The sequence below is a fragment of the Amaranthus tricolor genome, chromosome 2 (genome assembly GCF_026212465.1).
Source record: "Amaranthus tricolor cultivar Red isolate AtriRed21 chromosome 2, ASM2621246v1, whole genome shotgun sequence".
NCBI classification, from domain to species: domain Eukaryota; kingdom Viridiplantae; phylum Streptophyta; class Magnoliopsida; order Caryophyllales; family Amaranthaceae; genus Amaranthus; species Amaranthus tricolor.
The window spans coordinates 3,593,704-3,609,976 of NC_080048.1; the positions used below are offsets into that span (position 1 = coordinate 3,593,704).

General features: G+C 36.7%; 1 protein-coding gene across 1 annotated transcript; it reads right to left on the reverse strand.

Moving 5' to 3' along the window:
- Nucleotides 1-362: 362 nt before the first annotated feature.
- LOC130806166 (elongation factor 1-delta-like) lies at nucleotides 363-3,302 on the reverse strand. Its single transcript, XM_057671119.1, has 7 exons — nucleotides 3,171-3,302; nucleotides 2,833-2,924; nucleotides 1,832-1,948; nucleotides 1,633-1,720; nucleotides 1,435-1,540; nucleotides 899-1,012; nucleotides 363-796 (listed from the first exon to the last, which is right to left on the reverse strand). The coding sequence occupies exons 2-7, from the start codon at nucleotides 2,916-2,918 to the stop codon at nucleotides 633-635; spliced, it is 675 nt and encodes a 224-aa protein (XP_057527102.1). The 5' UTR covers nucleotides 2,919-2,924; nucleotides 3,171-3,302; the 3' UTR covers nucleotides 363-632.
- Nucleotides 3,303-16,273: the final 12,971 nt, after the last annotated feature.

Consider the following 16,273-nt stretch of genomic DNA (forward strand, 5'->3'; position numbering starts at 1 on the left):
CATAAAGGAATATCTTATGCTTTTGACCGGCGTTTAGCTGTTATGATAGATGCATTACTCTTTTCACCGCTCGTTTTGTTACAACATTTTTACTCTAGTTTTTTTAGGACATTTCGTGTCAGTATGAACTCGCATAAAAAACTTTCAACTTAATCAAATTGTTATGTTATATTTTTTTATATTTACTTTGACAAAAATGCAATTTTACAAGAGATTGACTTTTGAGAATAGAACAAATGGATAAAACCATAGATCAAAACTTTTTTTGCGTCATACATGAGAATATAAACTATCAAAATAAAAATCGAACAATTAATCCAAAAAGCTATAAGAGAAAAATATAGCAAATCTATTGAGATGAAAGCAAAATGAGATTCGCATATCGATTTTCAGGTAATCTAACGGTAATCTAATACACTTTTAGTACATGTTCGTATTTGTAACAAGTCTATTACACGAGAAGTCTATTATACGAGGAGAAAGAGAGAACACAACCAGGCAACCAAAGCAGCATCAAGCTTATTCTTATTCTCATAGGAAAACACTTCAACAAATTCGTACAAAACCCGCTTTTCTAAACAGAGACATTCGACGACAAGCAGAAAATCTATATAAGCACATCAACAAACTTCTCAGATCTTGTTAAAGGCGACGATATCACAACTCTGCACATACTCGTTGATAGGTTCAGCTGTCAAATAGTTCTCAATCAAGTCGTCGACAGAGACCAGATCATCGACAATGGTCATCATGATCTGCAATTTCTTTATACCATATCCGACTGGAATAAGTTTGGCTGTTCAGGAAAAAAAACTCGACTTAGTCGATTTAAGTGACGTATAATCCATATAAACAGAAAGCTGAAACAAGACTAAATTAGCCACATTTGTAAACATACATGCTCCCCATAGCAATCCTTCCATCTGAACACTTCTGACAGCTTCCTCAAGCTTCTTCATGTCAGTTTCATCATCCCATGGCTTTACCTCTAGCAAGACTGATGATTTTCCAGCTGTTCAAGAAAAATCGAACATTAAAAAAAAATTCCCACTTGCGCAAACGTTAAGCAGTGTCACACTATTTCCTAATCTTGTGAATTGCAATCGAAAAATGCGAATTATAGTACGTTATGGGCTGTTTTGTGCCATTTTGAGTGCAACTCGAATTCAAACCGAGAATTAGCCTGCAAACTATGTTACACTAGCCAACAGTCGAAACAACTCTCACCACAAATTACGCACATTTAGAAGTGTTCATTTGGATCATCGGGTCAATTTTGTGTCATATGTTTCGGGTCAGTTCAAAATCTGGTCTTGTGTCCAAATTAATTTTTGCATAATTTTAAATTCATTTTGAAACTGGGTCAAGTGGGGTTTGGTTATAAGATAGGGTAAATACCAGGTCATTGAGTCTGTTTTAAACCCCTCTACTCACATTCTTTCTTTTTAGTGGACTTCTTAGCAGCAGCAGCTCGTTCTTCAGCAGCCTTTTTCTCCTCTTCAGTCTCTTCTCCAAAGAGATCAACGTCATCAGCTGAAGCCTGAAAATTTTTGAAAATACATTCAGAAAAGAACAACCAAAAGAAGTTGCAGACAATGATCAATCCAACGAAGAACGCAAAAGGGTGATCACCTTAGAATCAACGGCAGGAGGAGTAGCAACATCAGGACCAGGAGCATTTCCCTCAACAATAACACCTGACCCCTCACCAGAAACGCCACTAATTGCAAAACAAATACAAATTTTATTCCAATAAAAGGCCGAAATTCACTCAACAAAACAATCAAATGGAAAGAGCAACAATTTCAAACTGAAAGTTAGAAGATCTTACGACATCCTCAAGAGTGCATCGATGTGTTTGTACCATCTGGATGCGTTGACATACTGGTCCAACGATACATTAGGAATTTCCGAATACACAACAAGATCATCCTTGGAGGCTTGGTAACTAGTATATGATGCACAAAAGAATCAAGTTTAACCACTTTTAACAAAAATAAGCTAAGTGCAACTTAGAGTGTGTTTGTATAGCATTTTAATGATAGATTATATAACATATCCTGAGGTTACACCATCTGCTTAAACTTTTTGCTGAAATAGAGAATACAACATATACTAGGACTACAACCAAAGTTTTATCTTATGGTTATAGCATTGGAAATGTTATATACTCTTAAGGAAGGAGAGCAAAGGGAAACAATGGTATGTTTTCTAAATTTTTCCATTGATGAAAGGACTTGGTTTATAAAATAAAAAGGAGATTTTCCATTGTCAAGGAACCAACTCAACCAAAAATTTAAGTTAATAATTAAAGCCCCCGGATATATGTTATATACTCTAACACACCCTCTCACACGAGAGTCCATTGGGCTAGAAGTGTGAATGCAACATAGATCCTCCCTATACTTATACTTACAGCTGAATATTCCACTTTAAATACAGGGTTGTTGAAATTCAAAATCGTAATCTCTTGTCACACTGGCTTTTAATACAATATATACTCAACTAACTCAACTAAAAGCTTAAGCTGATGGTGAAAACCCAAATGTTATATACTCTAACGTCCATCCAATTCCCTTCATTTTACCCTCTCCGGCTCTCCTTATCCAAATGAAAATTTTCTGATCCCTCTATTTTCCTTCACTTCCGTTCCTCCATTTTCTCGCATCCAAACATAGGATTAGGCTCGATTTCTCCACAACTAAAATTCAGTCCTAGTAAGTCCAATGTAAATTAAACTACTGAATAAGAACAGTTCCATAAAATTCAGTTCAGTCCTGATAAAAGAATATGTCCTTCAATTCCAAAAGGTATGAATAAAATCTTACTTACCCAGTAATGTAACTCCTACTGAGCAAGTATTCATCAAGCCTTTTCAAACCAGCATCAGATTTGAGGTCATATAATGTAACAGCCATTGTACACTGTAGCAGGACAATTTTTCATTTTTTTATGCAAATTACAATATATATATATAAACAAAAAATTCTTCATGATCATGGTGCAAAATAGCTTCAATTTAATATAGGGCATGATGGAAAAAACCATTCAAAATTGAAGAACATTGAATCAAATCAGTGGTAACGAACTAGCAAGAGCAAATTGATTGAACAGTACAATTATAAAAGAAATGTAACAGAGGATTGAAAATAGATTACAGGAAAACTTACAGATAAAAGGGTCGATTAATGAGTTTTCACAGGAATTCGGGTTAGTGTAACTGTAAGATACTGATGCAGCAAGACGAAGGTGCATGCAGCAATAATTAAAAACCGAAAATTCCAGAACCGGGGAAATACTAGAGTATCCGATTTAGTTTCCCGGGTTCTCTAGAAGCTCATGATTTAAATTGATTTGAATTACATTATTTAAGATTAATCCGATAATTTGAATAAACACCTCTATTTTATAATTTATTTTATAAAAATGATTTTGAATTTTAGATTATTTATAAATTATAATAAGTTTATTATTTTTGAGTTATAGTCACCATGAATCAAAAAACATCATGTTGAAGAAGTGGGTTAAAATAATCTAAAAAATTAAACATACAGTTGACTTCTCCAAGTTACGTTCGACCTAACTGAAGCTCTAACTTATCTTCCTCTCATTCCCATTTATCAAACTTTAAAGTGCAATCTCTCCCTCCTCATCCTATGTGTATCTTAGATACTAAGGTTCTAAACTTAATCCGACTCCAATTTAAGGGTCTAAATGTACCTATTTTTAAACCTTATGGGTATGAGTTTGGTCGGTTTTGGGTCCTTAAACTTAAGGTTTGAGTTGAGGTTTGGGTTCACACTTTTAAGATCTATATTTGACCCAATTTCGACCATAAATTATTTTACATTTATTTTTAGAAATATTATATAAAAATTATCACGTGTAATTGTTTATGTAATTTAAAATATTGTTATTGTATTTGTACTTTAAAAATCAAAAGAGTTGATGAATATTTAAATAATTGTATCTTAAGTATTACACATTTAACTACCGAAGTGAATGAAATAACACTACCTATATTTTTTAATAAATTTTGGAAAACATGCAAGTCACCAAATTCTTCTAATTAGATAACTTGCTCTCTTTTAAAAATACTATAATTCATCAAGATTGGTGAAGATCGAGGGACTTTTTATCCGCATTCTGATTCTTTATGGGTATGGGTTGTCGCCTTTTTCTCCTCCCCAGGTTCTAATCGTAGTTTTCTATAGACGAAATATACTGGATATGGTAATTCTTTTTCTTGTTTACCATGTATTTACCTTATTCTGAACCTCCCTTATCACATATAGAGATTTTATTTGAAATTTGCATTTTATAAATTCTCTTATTTAGCTACTTTAGGAATTTCACTTATGAATTTGACTGATTTAAGGTATTAAAAAGTTTTCTAGTGATTGAGGGCTTTTATTTTTATTTTTATAGTAGTGTTTATTTTTATCACTAACAAAAATTATTGATATGTCAATATTAAAGTGGAATTGGATACACTAGTGGAAAAAAATGTATTTGCTGCTCAATATTTGCTGCGGTTTTTGTGTATTAGCAGCAAAAAATAGAAAAACGTATTGGAAAAAAAAAATACTCTAATTGCTGCGGTTTTCCTAAGGACCGCAGCAAATACCCTAGCATCATGCATTTATTGTTGCGGTTTATGCACAACCGCAGCAAATACCCTAGCAAAATTGGATTAATTGCTCCGGTTTTCTAATGAACCGCAGCAAATGACCTTTGCACAAATAAAACCCGCCATTTCTTTTTATTTCTCATATCTTCTCAAATACGTTATACAGTTGTTCTTCATTGAAAAAACGCTTCATCTTCATTTGCAATTCGTTCCTCTTCAACATCTTCACAAACGCTTCAAAAACGCTTCATTGTGTTCGTTTCTTGTGTTCATCTTCATTTTCACAAACGCTCTTTTATTCATTTGCTGTTATTAATCTTCATTTGTACGTGTTTGTGTTGTTGTTCATCTTCTTCATCTTCACAAACTTGTTGCTGTTCATCTTCACAAACTTGTTGCTGTTCGTGTTGCTTCTTTTCATCTACTGTACATCATCAAACTTGTGTTTTGAAGGTAAATCCTTGTTGCTTCTTGTTGCTGTTTTTATTTTTAATTTTATTTTGAACTTTTGCTGTTCTTGTTGCTGTTTTTATTTTTATTTTTATTTCATCATCAAACTTCGAATTTTCATAAACGAATTTTGTTGCTGTTCTTGTTGCTGTTCATCGAATATATGTTTCTGTTCATCTTCTTGTTGTTGCTGTTCTTGTAAGAAATCTTGTGGTCATTTGAGAAGATGAAGCTGTTTTTGTTGTTGATGTTGCTGTTCATAAACCCTGTTTCTGTTCATCTTCAACTTAAAATCTTGTTACGTTGTTGTTCTTGGTTCTTATTCTTGTTGTAAAAAATCGAATATAATCTTGTTGTTCTTGTTGTTGTAAACTCAATCAAACAATATATCAATAAAGCAATATCAAATAAAAAAGGGCAGTTTCGTCATGAAGAAGATGAAAGACTTCGAATAGGATTTGTGTACGTAGGTTAGATCAGTCATGAAGAATAATGCAAGAAAAAAAAAACTCTTTAGTTTAAGAATATTAATTATTAACTTTTATTGTTTTTAAATGAATATTATTAATTATTTTTTTGTTTTGAATCAATTAATCACACTAATTAGGATGACAAACGATCGTTCTTGGATGTATGGAAGCATTGAATCGTCGGAATTTATTGATGGCGTATTAGAATTTTGTAGTATTGCGGTTGAACATCAAGTTAGGACGGGGGGAGTTGGTTTTTATTGCCCATGTGTCAGTTGTGGCAATGTATCAAAGGTAGATAGTGTTGATATCCTTAGGGAGCACATATTTCGACGTGGGTTTAGGCCTCAATATCATGTTTGGGTTTGGCATGGTGAGGAGGGAGTTTACAAAGAGAAAAGTGTTGTTGAGGACGTCAATAATGTGGCTGATGTCAATGAGGATGTAGTAGATCATGTTGATGGGTATGAGACAGATGAAGAGAATGTCGATGAGGATGTGGATCGTGTTGATGAGATGATGGAGGGAGTCGAGGATGAGTTAGGAAAACGTCCTCGTGTTTTTGACTTGTTGACAGAGGCTTCTCAAAAGCCTTTGTACCCTGGATGTACAAAGTTCACCAAACTAACAGCAGTGTTGACAATTTTCAACATTAAGTCAAAGTTCAATTGGAGTGACGCTAGTTTCACAATGTTATTAGAAGCGTTAGGTGAGTTGCTTCCTGAGGGAAATGAACTTCCAAAGTCGACATATTATGCCAAAAAGCTCATGTGTCCTTTCGGCTTAGAGTACCAGAAGATTCATGCGTGTCCGAATGATTGTGTGTTGTATCGGAATGAAAACGAGAACTTAGAAGAGTGTCCTAGGTGTAGGTTATCGCGCTACAAGCGTAAAGGGGCTCGGGATGCTAAAGGGCCTCCGACTAAGGTATTGTGGTATCTTCCAATAATACCTAGATTCAAGCGCTTGTTTTCTATAAAGAAAGATGCGTTAAATTTGAGGTGGCATGCAGATAGGGTGAAGAAAGGTCACTTGCTCACACATCCATCTGATTCTCCGGAGTGGAAGAGTATTGATAGGTTGCATAAGACTTTTGAGGATGAGGTTCGTAATTTAAGGCTCGGACTGTGTACGGATGGAATGAACCCGTTCGGCAATCTTAGTTCTCAACATAGTACTTGGCCGGTACTTTTAGTGATCTATAATTTGCCACCTTGGTTGTGTATGAAGCGTAAGTACATAATGCTTTCGCTTCTTATCTCGGGTCCTAAACAACCTGGCAATGACATAGATGTGTATCTTGCACCTCTCGTTGAGGATTTGAGAAAGATGTGGGATGAAGGCGTTTCAGTGTTTGATGCATATGCTAATGAGGAGCTCACCTTGCGTGCAATGCTTTTATGCACCGTTAATGATTTTCCGGCATATGGCAACTTATCGGGGTATAAGAACAAAGGGAAGAAAGCATGCCCGATATGTATCGATGACATGGAATCCACGTGGATTCCTAAGTGCAAACACGTATTCATGCACCATCGAAAGTTCCTCCCACGAGACCACCAATATCGTAAGAAGAAGAAGTTGTTCAATGGGGAGGTTGAGGACCGTGTAGCTCGTCGACCGTTGACCGGTTATGAGGTTTATGAACAGGTTAAGGGAGTTGAGACTGTATTTGGTAAAACGGGGCAAGTGCAAGGAGGTGAAGGCGGATTATGGAAAAAAGAATCAATCTTTTGGAAGCTTCCATATTGGAGAGATCTACAGGTTAGGCATTGTCTTGACGTTATGCATATAGAGAAAAATGTATGCGATGCCATACTCGGGACTCTCATGAACATTCCGGGTAAGAAAAAAGATGTTAGGGCCGTGCGAGATTGGTTTGAATGTAAGGGTCTTCGTCCGGAGTTGTGGGCACATGTTAAGGTGAGTAAGAAAAGAAATAGAGCTGATGATGAAGTTGGTGGCAGTAAGAAGAAGATGCTTAATGACAAAGTTTATTTGCCTTCAGCTTGCTACACATTGTCCAAAGCAGAGAAGCGGACATTTTGTGAGTGTTTGTATGGCATTAAGGTTCCGTCTGGGTACTCATCCAACATGAAGAGATTTGTTAGCCTAAATGGTGAGCTGAAGTTGGGAAGCATGAAATCTCACGATTGCCACGTAATGATGCAAGTGTTCTTACCAATTGCAATCCGTGGAATACTGCCAAAACATGTGAGATATGCTATTACCGAGCTATGTTCGTTCTTCAACACAATTTGTAGTAAAGTTCTTGATCCCTTTAAACTTGATGCACTTCAACTCGACGTGATTGTAACTTTATGCAAGTTTGAGATGTATTTTCCACCTTCTTTCTTTGACATAATGGTTCATCTTATTGTCCATCTCGTTCGTGAGATCAAACTTTTGGGTCCAGTTTTTTTAAGGTGGTGTTATCCTTTTGAAAGACACATGGGTGTTTTACAAAACAAGGTGAGGAATCCAGCACAACCCGAGGGGAGTATGATTCAAGGCACTGTGAGCGATGAGATTAGTAACTTTATAGCCGAGTATTTGGCCATGGCAAAGCCTATTGGACTTCCCACCTCTAGACATGAAGGAAGGCTTGAGGGAAAAGGAACAATTGGCTCCAAATCGGTCACACCTCCTCGAGAAAGCCTTCTACAAGCACACTTGTATGTGTTGCATCATATTCCGGAAGTTCATCCTTTTTTGAGTGAGCATTTTGATATATTGCGCGCAAAACATCCTTCTAAAGGGGATAGGGCATTGATGCAGTTGCATAACAAGACGTTTATTAATTGTTTTCATAATCGAGTAATATGCGAAGAACTCAAGGGTGTATCCGAAATTGTTAAGTGGTTAGCTTTTGGTCCTCGTGATGATGTCAACAAATATGAGGGTTACGATGTCAATGGCTTCACATTTTGGACTAAGGGTCAAGACAAGAAGTCATCGTATCTACAGAATAGTGGGGTTTCTATTTTGGCGTCATCTACATTTTACGCGAGTGCGAAGGATCAAGCGTCGGTTGATGCTAAATTGGTATACTACAGGCGGGTACATGAAATATGGGAGCTTGACTACTCTACTTTCAATATTGGTCTTTTCAAATGTAAGTGGGTAGATAATAATCGACGATGCATAAAAAATGACGACCCTTGTGGATTCACTCTTGTAGACTTAGCTCGTTTGCGTGATAGTGAGGAGCCATTCATACTAGCCACACAAGCCAAGCAAGTATTCTACATTGTAGACCCGTCTGATAAAAAATGGTCTATTGTTGTAACGGGAAAAAGAAGCATTCTTGGTATAGGTGATGTTGAGGATGAGGAAGAATATGAAGCTTTTGAAGACTCCCCTCCCTTTATCAATCCAATATCAGTGGATCAAGATGATGTAGATGATGTAGATGTTGGTTATATGCGTGTAGATCACACGGAAGGAATACATTTGAATTAAATGATTCACAAGGTATGAATTTAAAGCTTTTAAAAGTTTTTTTGGCACTTGGTTTGTTTTGCATGAAACTTTGCACAAAACACTTATTTGTTATATATTATTGTGTTGAACGTACGTATTAGAATTGTAAATTATAGTCATATTCTTAATATTACTTAGCTTATGTTCTAATATATTTCTATTCATACTCTTTCAGATACTGATATATAATGCATCTATTCAGAGACGAAATTGTCCCCGAGATTGAGACCTCGGATAATGAGCATCGTAGTTACGACAGTGAAGAGGACCAAATTGTGAGATTCGAGCGTATGGCTGAAGACGCTCCACCTCTAGACAATGATTTTGAGACTGAAGACGCCCCACCAATGGATGCTCCCACTACCAGTAAGAAAAGAAAAGGGCGAGGTCCTACGAAAAACCTCAAAGTCACGGAACCAATGCATTTGGAATACAATGCATTGGGTCAACCCTGCGGAAAATGACGTAGGCAATATGGAAAACAAGTGGGCCTATGTATCCGCAAGATTTCCATATTGCACGCATGGAACGAGGTTCAAGAGGGTTTGAAAAACTCTCTATGAAATGATACTGTGGTAAGCAACTTTACTATTTTTACTCATTTAGTTTCATTTTAAAATTAATTTAATTGACAGTAACAAATATAAATTTTTTTTGTAGAATCTTTTCCACATCGAGAGCGATGAGGACAAGAAGAATGTGTTTCTTTCAGCTGTTGCTGAAAGATTCAGAGATTTCAAATCCAAGCTAGTAACTGGCTGGATTACGAAGACCCGTGCCCGTACGACCAAAAAGGTCAAAACGAGAAACGAAGGTGGAGAGCAAGCACCTTCGAAGATGCCCTACGAAATATGGGGTCACATATCGAAGAGGGATTGGGAGACCTTTGTTGCCAAAAGAACAACTCCCATAGAAGTTGTAAGTATTTCATATTATATTATAGTTTACCAATTTGAATTTACTTCTTTTGATTCAGTCATTAAACTAATACATGACATTCGATTTCTATTGATTAATTAGGAAAAGCGTGGTAAAGCTTCAGATTCTGCAAGCAAAAGGAAGTTTTACCATCAGGCCAGAAAACGTACGATGAGGTCCGAAAAGAGTGGGTGGATGCGGGTTTATACCCCAATCAAAGTTCATCCACACCCTCATCTACGACTACCTCCGCATCCGTACATACTCTTGCTAGAGATCGGGTGCGTGATTGGTATTGCGGGCTTCATTCCCGAGATGCAAGTGGTAAATTTACCATTAATGATCCAGGAACGAAGAAGGTTGCTGATGCTGTGGTGAGTTTTGAAATTATTAAGTATATTCTTCATTTGTTTTGTATTCTTTGGCTTTGATGTACTTATACTAATTACTATATATGTCACTTTTTATTTGAACAGATGGGCTGGAAGGAAAAAGAAGCTACGGGGGAGTTCACCCCAAAAGGCAATGTTGACGCATTGCATATGGTCTTAGGGAAAGACCACAGTGGGCGGGTAGTCGGAAAAGGAGGCGTCCGCGTGGGGTTACAGAAGGCATTCGGCAAAGAGTGTTGCTACTCAATCCCGAACGGCACTGCGGGAAGAAGCAGCAACCCTCCGAGCGGAGATTACGAAGGACGTTCTCGCGAAGTTGGCCACCGTGTTGCAAAAGATGGGTGCACCCATTGTGGACTTGGCAAACCTGATTGTCGAGGATCAGGGAAGTCAACATGGGGATTCTGACGCTTTGGTCGAGCCAACACCCGAGCCCATTACCCCCGTAGCACCCCAGCTCTTTACTAATACCCCCGTCGCTCAAAATCCGGAGCCAACTCCGGTGTCAGTGCTACAGGTACATAGTTTTTAAATATATAAGCACTTATTAATTTAAATTGCAACGCGTAATTAAAATTTTATTATGATGCTTATTATACTAAACGACACAATTTTCAGGAGGCGACTCCTTGTTCTCTTTTGCTGCCTCAGTTAGGTGTTGCTAGTGATGGCGACTTAACTGAGGTTGCATATGGTATGGCACAGCTAAATAAAGAGGGCCAAACAGTGCATTCAGTGCCTGTTACAAGTGGCCACATCAGTGTGGCCGTGGAGACTATTGTAAAGGGGTTTGAAGATTTCTCACTCCCAATTCCAATGCCAGCATGGAGCCTTGAGAAACTATCAGACGCCCTAGGTAGTTTCGTCACATGGCCATATGCTTGGGTCCGATTCACTAACACGGTAAGAATCATTTGTACCTTATTTATTTTTATTTTTTTAATTGCATGCTCACACTAATTTAATTTTTATTTATAAATTGAAATAGCAAAAGAGTCCAAAGGGATCTTGTAGAGAGGTCGGTTCCTCAGCAAAGGTGTCGACTGGGTCAAAGTCAATGCCAAGCACTCCAATTTTGACTGATGAGGAGCTAAAAGATCTCTCTCAAGATTGCAAATGGCTGCATTATTGTGCATCTCGCATAAGTGAGGAGGACCCAATCATGTTGCCCCTGCTGAAGGAGCAATACTGCTTTTCAGAAGACCCGTATGTAATTATTGGTCCTAGTGACATCGGGCAATTTTTGAGAGGAGAGATGCTGAACGTAGCTCTTTTCCATGTCTACATGAGGTGATGTTCATTATCTTACAAGTTAGGCATTGTTGTTTAATTGTTTTAATGACCGAATTACTAACAAAATTCTCTTATTTGTGAGTTTAGTGCGGTTTACGAGGAGGTAAATTCTTGCGAACCTCCAATAAAAATTGGATGGTTTTTTCCGGAGACGATTTCGGATAGTAAATGTAGAAATGATCCAGATGTCGTCAGAGCATACATTGAGACTGCTTTGACTAATTCCCTTGCATGTAAACACACATTCATTCTGACTCCATATTGGGAAGAGTAAGTTTTATTTTTGAAATTGAATTTATCTTTTGATTTTTAAAGTCACCTAATCTCTAATTTGTTGATTTTAAATTTGTGTTTGTAGTTTGCATTGGATACTTTTGATCATATGTCCTTTAACGAACACCGTGCACGTCTTCGACTCATTACAAAAACCTAACAGCCTACCTCGCAACACAAGATTCAAAGCATTGTTGAATGCGTACGTAATATTAATTATTTTACCAATTTGATTTAATTAAGTGTTATATATATATAAATGGTATTACTTTTCCCATGCGTTTCAGCGCAATGAAAAGAGTGCGTGGACAAATGGGATCTACATCCAGAGCCACATTTCCAAAATGGATAGCAAGAAAGGTACACAAATTCGATTTTATGGGTTTTGTATAGGTTTGGTCAAATGATCATGAAAAGAACACGAAACAACCACAAACACTTAAACAAAATTCTGATCTAGCAAACTGTCGACCAGCCCTCCTTCGGCTCAGCTTCTAGGAGTCCACGGGGATTGTTAGAATGGTTTTAGGACCTTGATAGCTAGATCCAAGTACCAAGATTCCATTTCCACTTTAGCCTAGGTCCTGGATGCATAGGTTTGGTCTCCACGTGTCGTGCAAGGTGGTCTGGTCACTAGTATGATGCTGTCAATTTCGCGTTTTTATTTGTCAATTTCGCGCGTAAAGTAGGTCAAACATGGTTTGTTATGCACGAAACTTGGCACACAACACTATTTGGCATATATTATTGTGTTGAAATGGTTAGAATTGATAATAATAGTCATATGCTAGAAATTAGAAGTTAAGTTGCGATTTTATGCGTTTTTAAGCGTTTTTGTCAATTTCGCGCGTAAAGTAGGTCAAACATGGTTTGTTATGCACGAAACTTGGCACACAACACTATTTGGCATATATTATTGTGTTGAAATGGTTATACTTGATAATAATAGTCATATGCTAGAAATTAGAAGTTAAGTTGCGATTTTATGGGTTTTTAAGCGTTTTTGTCAATTTCGCGCGTAAAGTACTCAAACTTGGTTTGTTATGCACGAAACTTGGCACACAACACTATTTGGCATATATTATTGTGTTGAAATGGTTATACTTGATAATAATAGTCATATGCTAGAAATTAGAAGTTAAGTTGCGATTTTATGCGTTTTTAAGCGTTTTTGTCAATTTCGCGCGTAAAGTACTCAAACTTGGTTTGTTATGCACGAAACTTGGCACACAACACTATTTGGCATATATTATTGTGTTGAAATGGTTAGAATTGATAATAATAGTCATATGCTAGAAATTAGAAGTTAAGTTGCGATTTTATGCGTTTTTAAGCGTTTTTGTCAATTCCGCGCGTAAAGTAGCTCAAACTTGGTTTTGATGCGAAACCGGGGCTGATTAAGGCCTTGGTTATGCAAGGATTAATTTTGTGCGTAAGCTTTGATTAATGACACAGTCAAAAACTACAAATGATCATAAAAAGAACACGAAACAACCACAAACACTTAAACAAAATATTGATCTAGCAAACTGTCGACCAGCCCTCCTTCGGCTCAGCTTCAAGGAGTCCACGAGGATTGTTAGAATGGTTTTAGGACCTTGATAGCTAGATCCAAGTACCAAGATTCCATTTCCACTTTAGCCTAGGTCCTGGATGCATAGGTTTGGTCTCCACGTGTCGTGCAAGGTGGTCTAGTCACTAGTTTGATGCTGTCAATTTCGCGTTTTTATTTGTCAATTTCGCGCGTAAAGTAGGTCAAACATGGTTTGTTATGCACGAAACTTGGCACACAATACTATTTGGAATATATTATTGTGTTGAAATGGTTAGAATTGATAATAATAGTCATATGCTAGAAATTAGAAGTTAAGTTGCGATTTTATGCGTTTTTAAGCGTTTTTGTCAATTTCGCGCGTAAAGTAGGTCAAACATGGTTTGTTATGCACGAAACTTGGCACACAACACTATTTGGCATATATTATTGTGTTGAAATGGTTATAATTGATAATAATAGTCATTTTCTAGAAATTAGAAGTTAAGTTGCGATTTTATGCGTTTTTAAGCGTTTTTGTCAATTTCGCGCGTAAAGTAGGTCAAACATGGTTTGTTATGCACGAAACTTGGCACACAACACTATTTGGCATATATTATTGTGTTGAAATGGTTATACTTGATAATAATAGTCATATGCTAGAAATTAGAAGTTAAGTTGCGATTTTATGGGTTTTTTAGCGTTTTTGTCAATTTCGCGCGTAAAGTAGGTCAAACATGGTTTGTTATGCACGAAACTTGGCACACAACACTATTTGGCATATATTATTGTGTTGAAATGTTTAGAATTGATAATAATAGTCATATGCTAGAAATTAGAAGTTAAGTTGCGATTTTATGCGTTTTTAAGCGTTTTTGTCAATTTCGCGCGTAAAATACTCAAACTTGGTTTGTTATGCACGAAACTTGGCACACAACACTATTTGGCATATATTATTGTGTTGAAATGGTTATAATTGATAATAATAGTCATATGCTAGAAATTAGAAGTTAAGTTGCGATTTTATGCGTTTTTAAGCGTTTTTGTCAATTCCGCGCGTAAAGTAGCTCAAACTTGGTTTTGATGCGAAACCGGGGCTGATTAAGGCCTTGGTTATGCAAGGATTAATTTTGTGCGTAAGCTTTGATTAATGACACAGTCAAAAACTACAAAAGATCATGAAAAGAACACGAAACAACCACAAACACTTAAACAAAATATTGATCTAGCAAACTGTCGACCAGCCCTCCTTCGGCTCAGCTTCTAGGAGTCCACGGGGATTGTTAGAATGGTTTTAGGACCTTGATAGCTAGATCCAAGTACCAAGATTCCATTTCCACTTTAGCCTAGGTCCTGGATGCATAGGTTTGGTCTCCACTTGTCGTGCAAGGTGGTCTGGTCACTAGTTTGATGCTGTCAATTTCGCGTTTTTATTTGTCAATTTCGCGCGTAAAGTAGGTCAAACATGGTTTGTTATGCACGAAACTTGGCACACAACACTATTTGGCATATATTATTGTGTTGAAATGGTTATAATTGATAATAATAGTCATATGCTAGAAATTAGAAGTTAAGTTGCGATTTTATGCGTTTTTAAGCGTTTTTGTCAATTTCGCGCGTAAAGTAGGTTAAACATGGTTTGTTATGCACGAAACTTGGCACACAACACTATTTGGCATATATTATTGTGTTGAAAAGGTTATAATTGATAATAATAGTCATATTCTAGAAATTAGAAGTTAAGTTGCGATTTTATGCGTTTTTACGCGTTTTTGTCAATTTCGCGCGTAAAGTAGGTCAAACATGGTTTGTTATGCACGAAACTTGGCACACAACACTATTTGGCATATATAATTGTGTTGAAATGGTTATACTTGATAATAATAGTCATATGCTAGAAATTAGAAGTTAAGTTGCGATTTTATGCGTTTTTAAGCGTTTTTGTCAATTTCGCGCGTAAAGTACTCAAACTTGGTTTGTTATGCACGAAACTTGGCACACAACACTATTTGGCATATATTATTGTGTTGAAATGGTTATACTTGATAATAATAGTCATATGCTAGAAATTAGAAGTTAAGTTGCGATTTTATGCGTTTTTAAGCGTTTTTGTCAATTTCGCGCGTAAAGTACTCAAACTTGGTTTGTTATGCACGAAACTTGGCACACAACACTATTTGGCATATATTATTGTGTTGAAATGGTTAGAATTGATAATAATAGTCATATGCTAGAAATTAGAAGTTAAGTTGCGATTTTATGCGTTTTTAAGCGTTTTTGTCAATTCCGCGCGTAAAGTAGCTCAAACTTGGTTTTGATGCGAAACCGGGGCTGATTAAGGCCTTGGTTATGCAAGGATTAATTTTGTGCGTAAGCTTTGATTAATGACACAGTCAAAAACTACAAATGATCATAAAAAGAACACGAAACAACCACAAACACTTAAACAAAATATTGATCTAGCAAACTGTCGACCAGCCCTCCTTCGGCTCAGCTTCTAGGAGTCCACGAGGATTGTTAGAATGGTTTTAGGACCTTGATAGCTAGATCCAAGTACCAAGATTCCATTTCCACTTTAGCCTAGGTCCTGGATGCATAGGTTTGGTCTCCACGTGTCGTGCAAGGTGGTCTGGTCACTAGTTTGATGCTGTCAATTTCGCGTTTTTATTTGTCAATTTCGCGCGTAAAGTAGCTCAAACATGGTTTGTTATGCACGAAACTTGGCACACAACACTATTTGGAATATATTATTGTGTTGAAATGGTTAGAATTGATAATAGTAGTCATATGCTAGAAATTAGAAGTTAAGTTGCGATTTTATGCGTTTTTAAGC

Bases quoted from the DNA above. Each gene is read 5' to 3' on its own strand.
- LOC130806166 (XM_057671119.1), bottom strand. From the start codon at position 2,918: ATGGCTGTTACATTATATGACCTCAAATCTGATGCTGGTTTGAAAAGG. The intron at 1,721-1,831 runs GTAAGATCTTCT...TTTTGCAATTAG, and splicing joins GATGCACTCTTGAGGATGTC to TGGCGTTTCTGGTGAGGGGT. The intron at 1,541-1,632 runs GTGATCACCCTT...AAAAATTTTCAG, and splicing joins CTCCTGCCGTTGATTCTAAG to GCTTCAGCTGATGACGTTGA.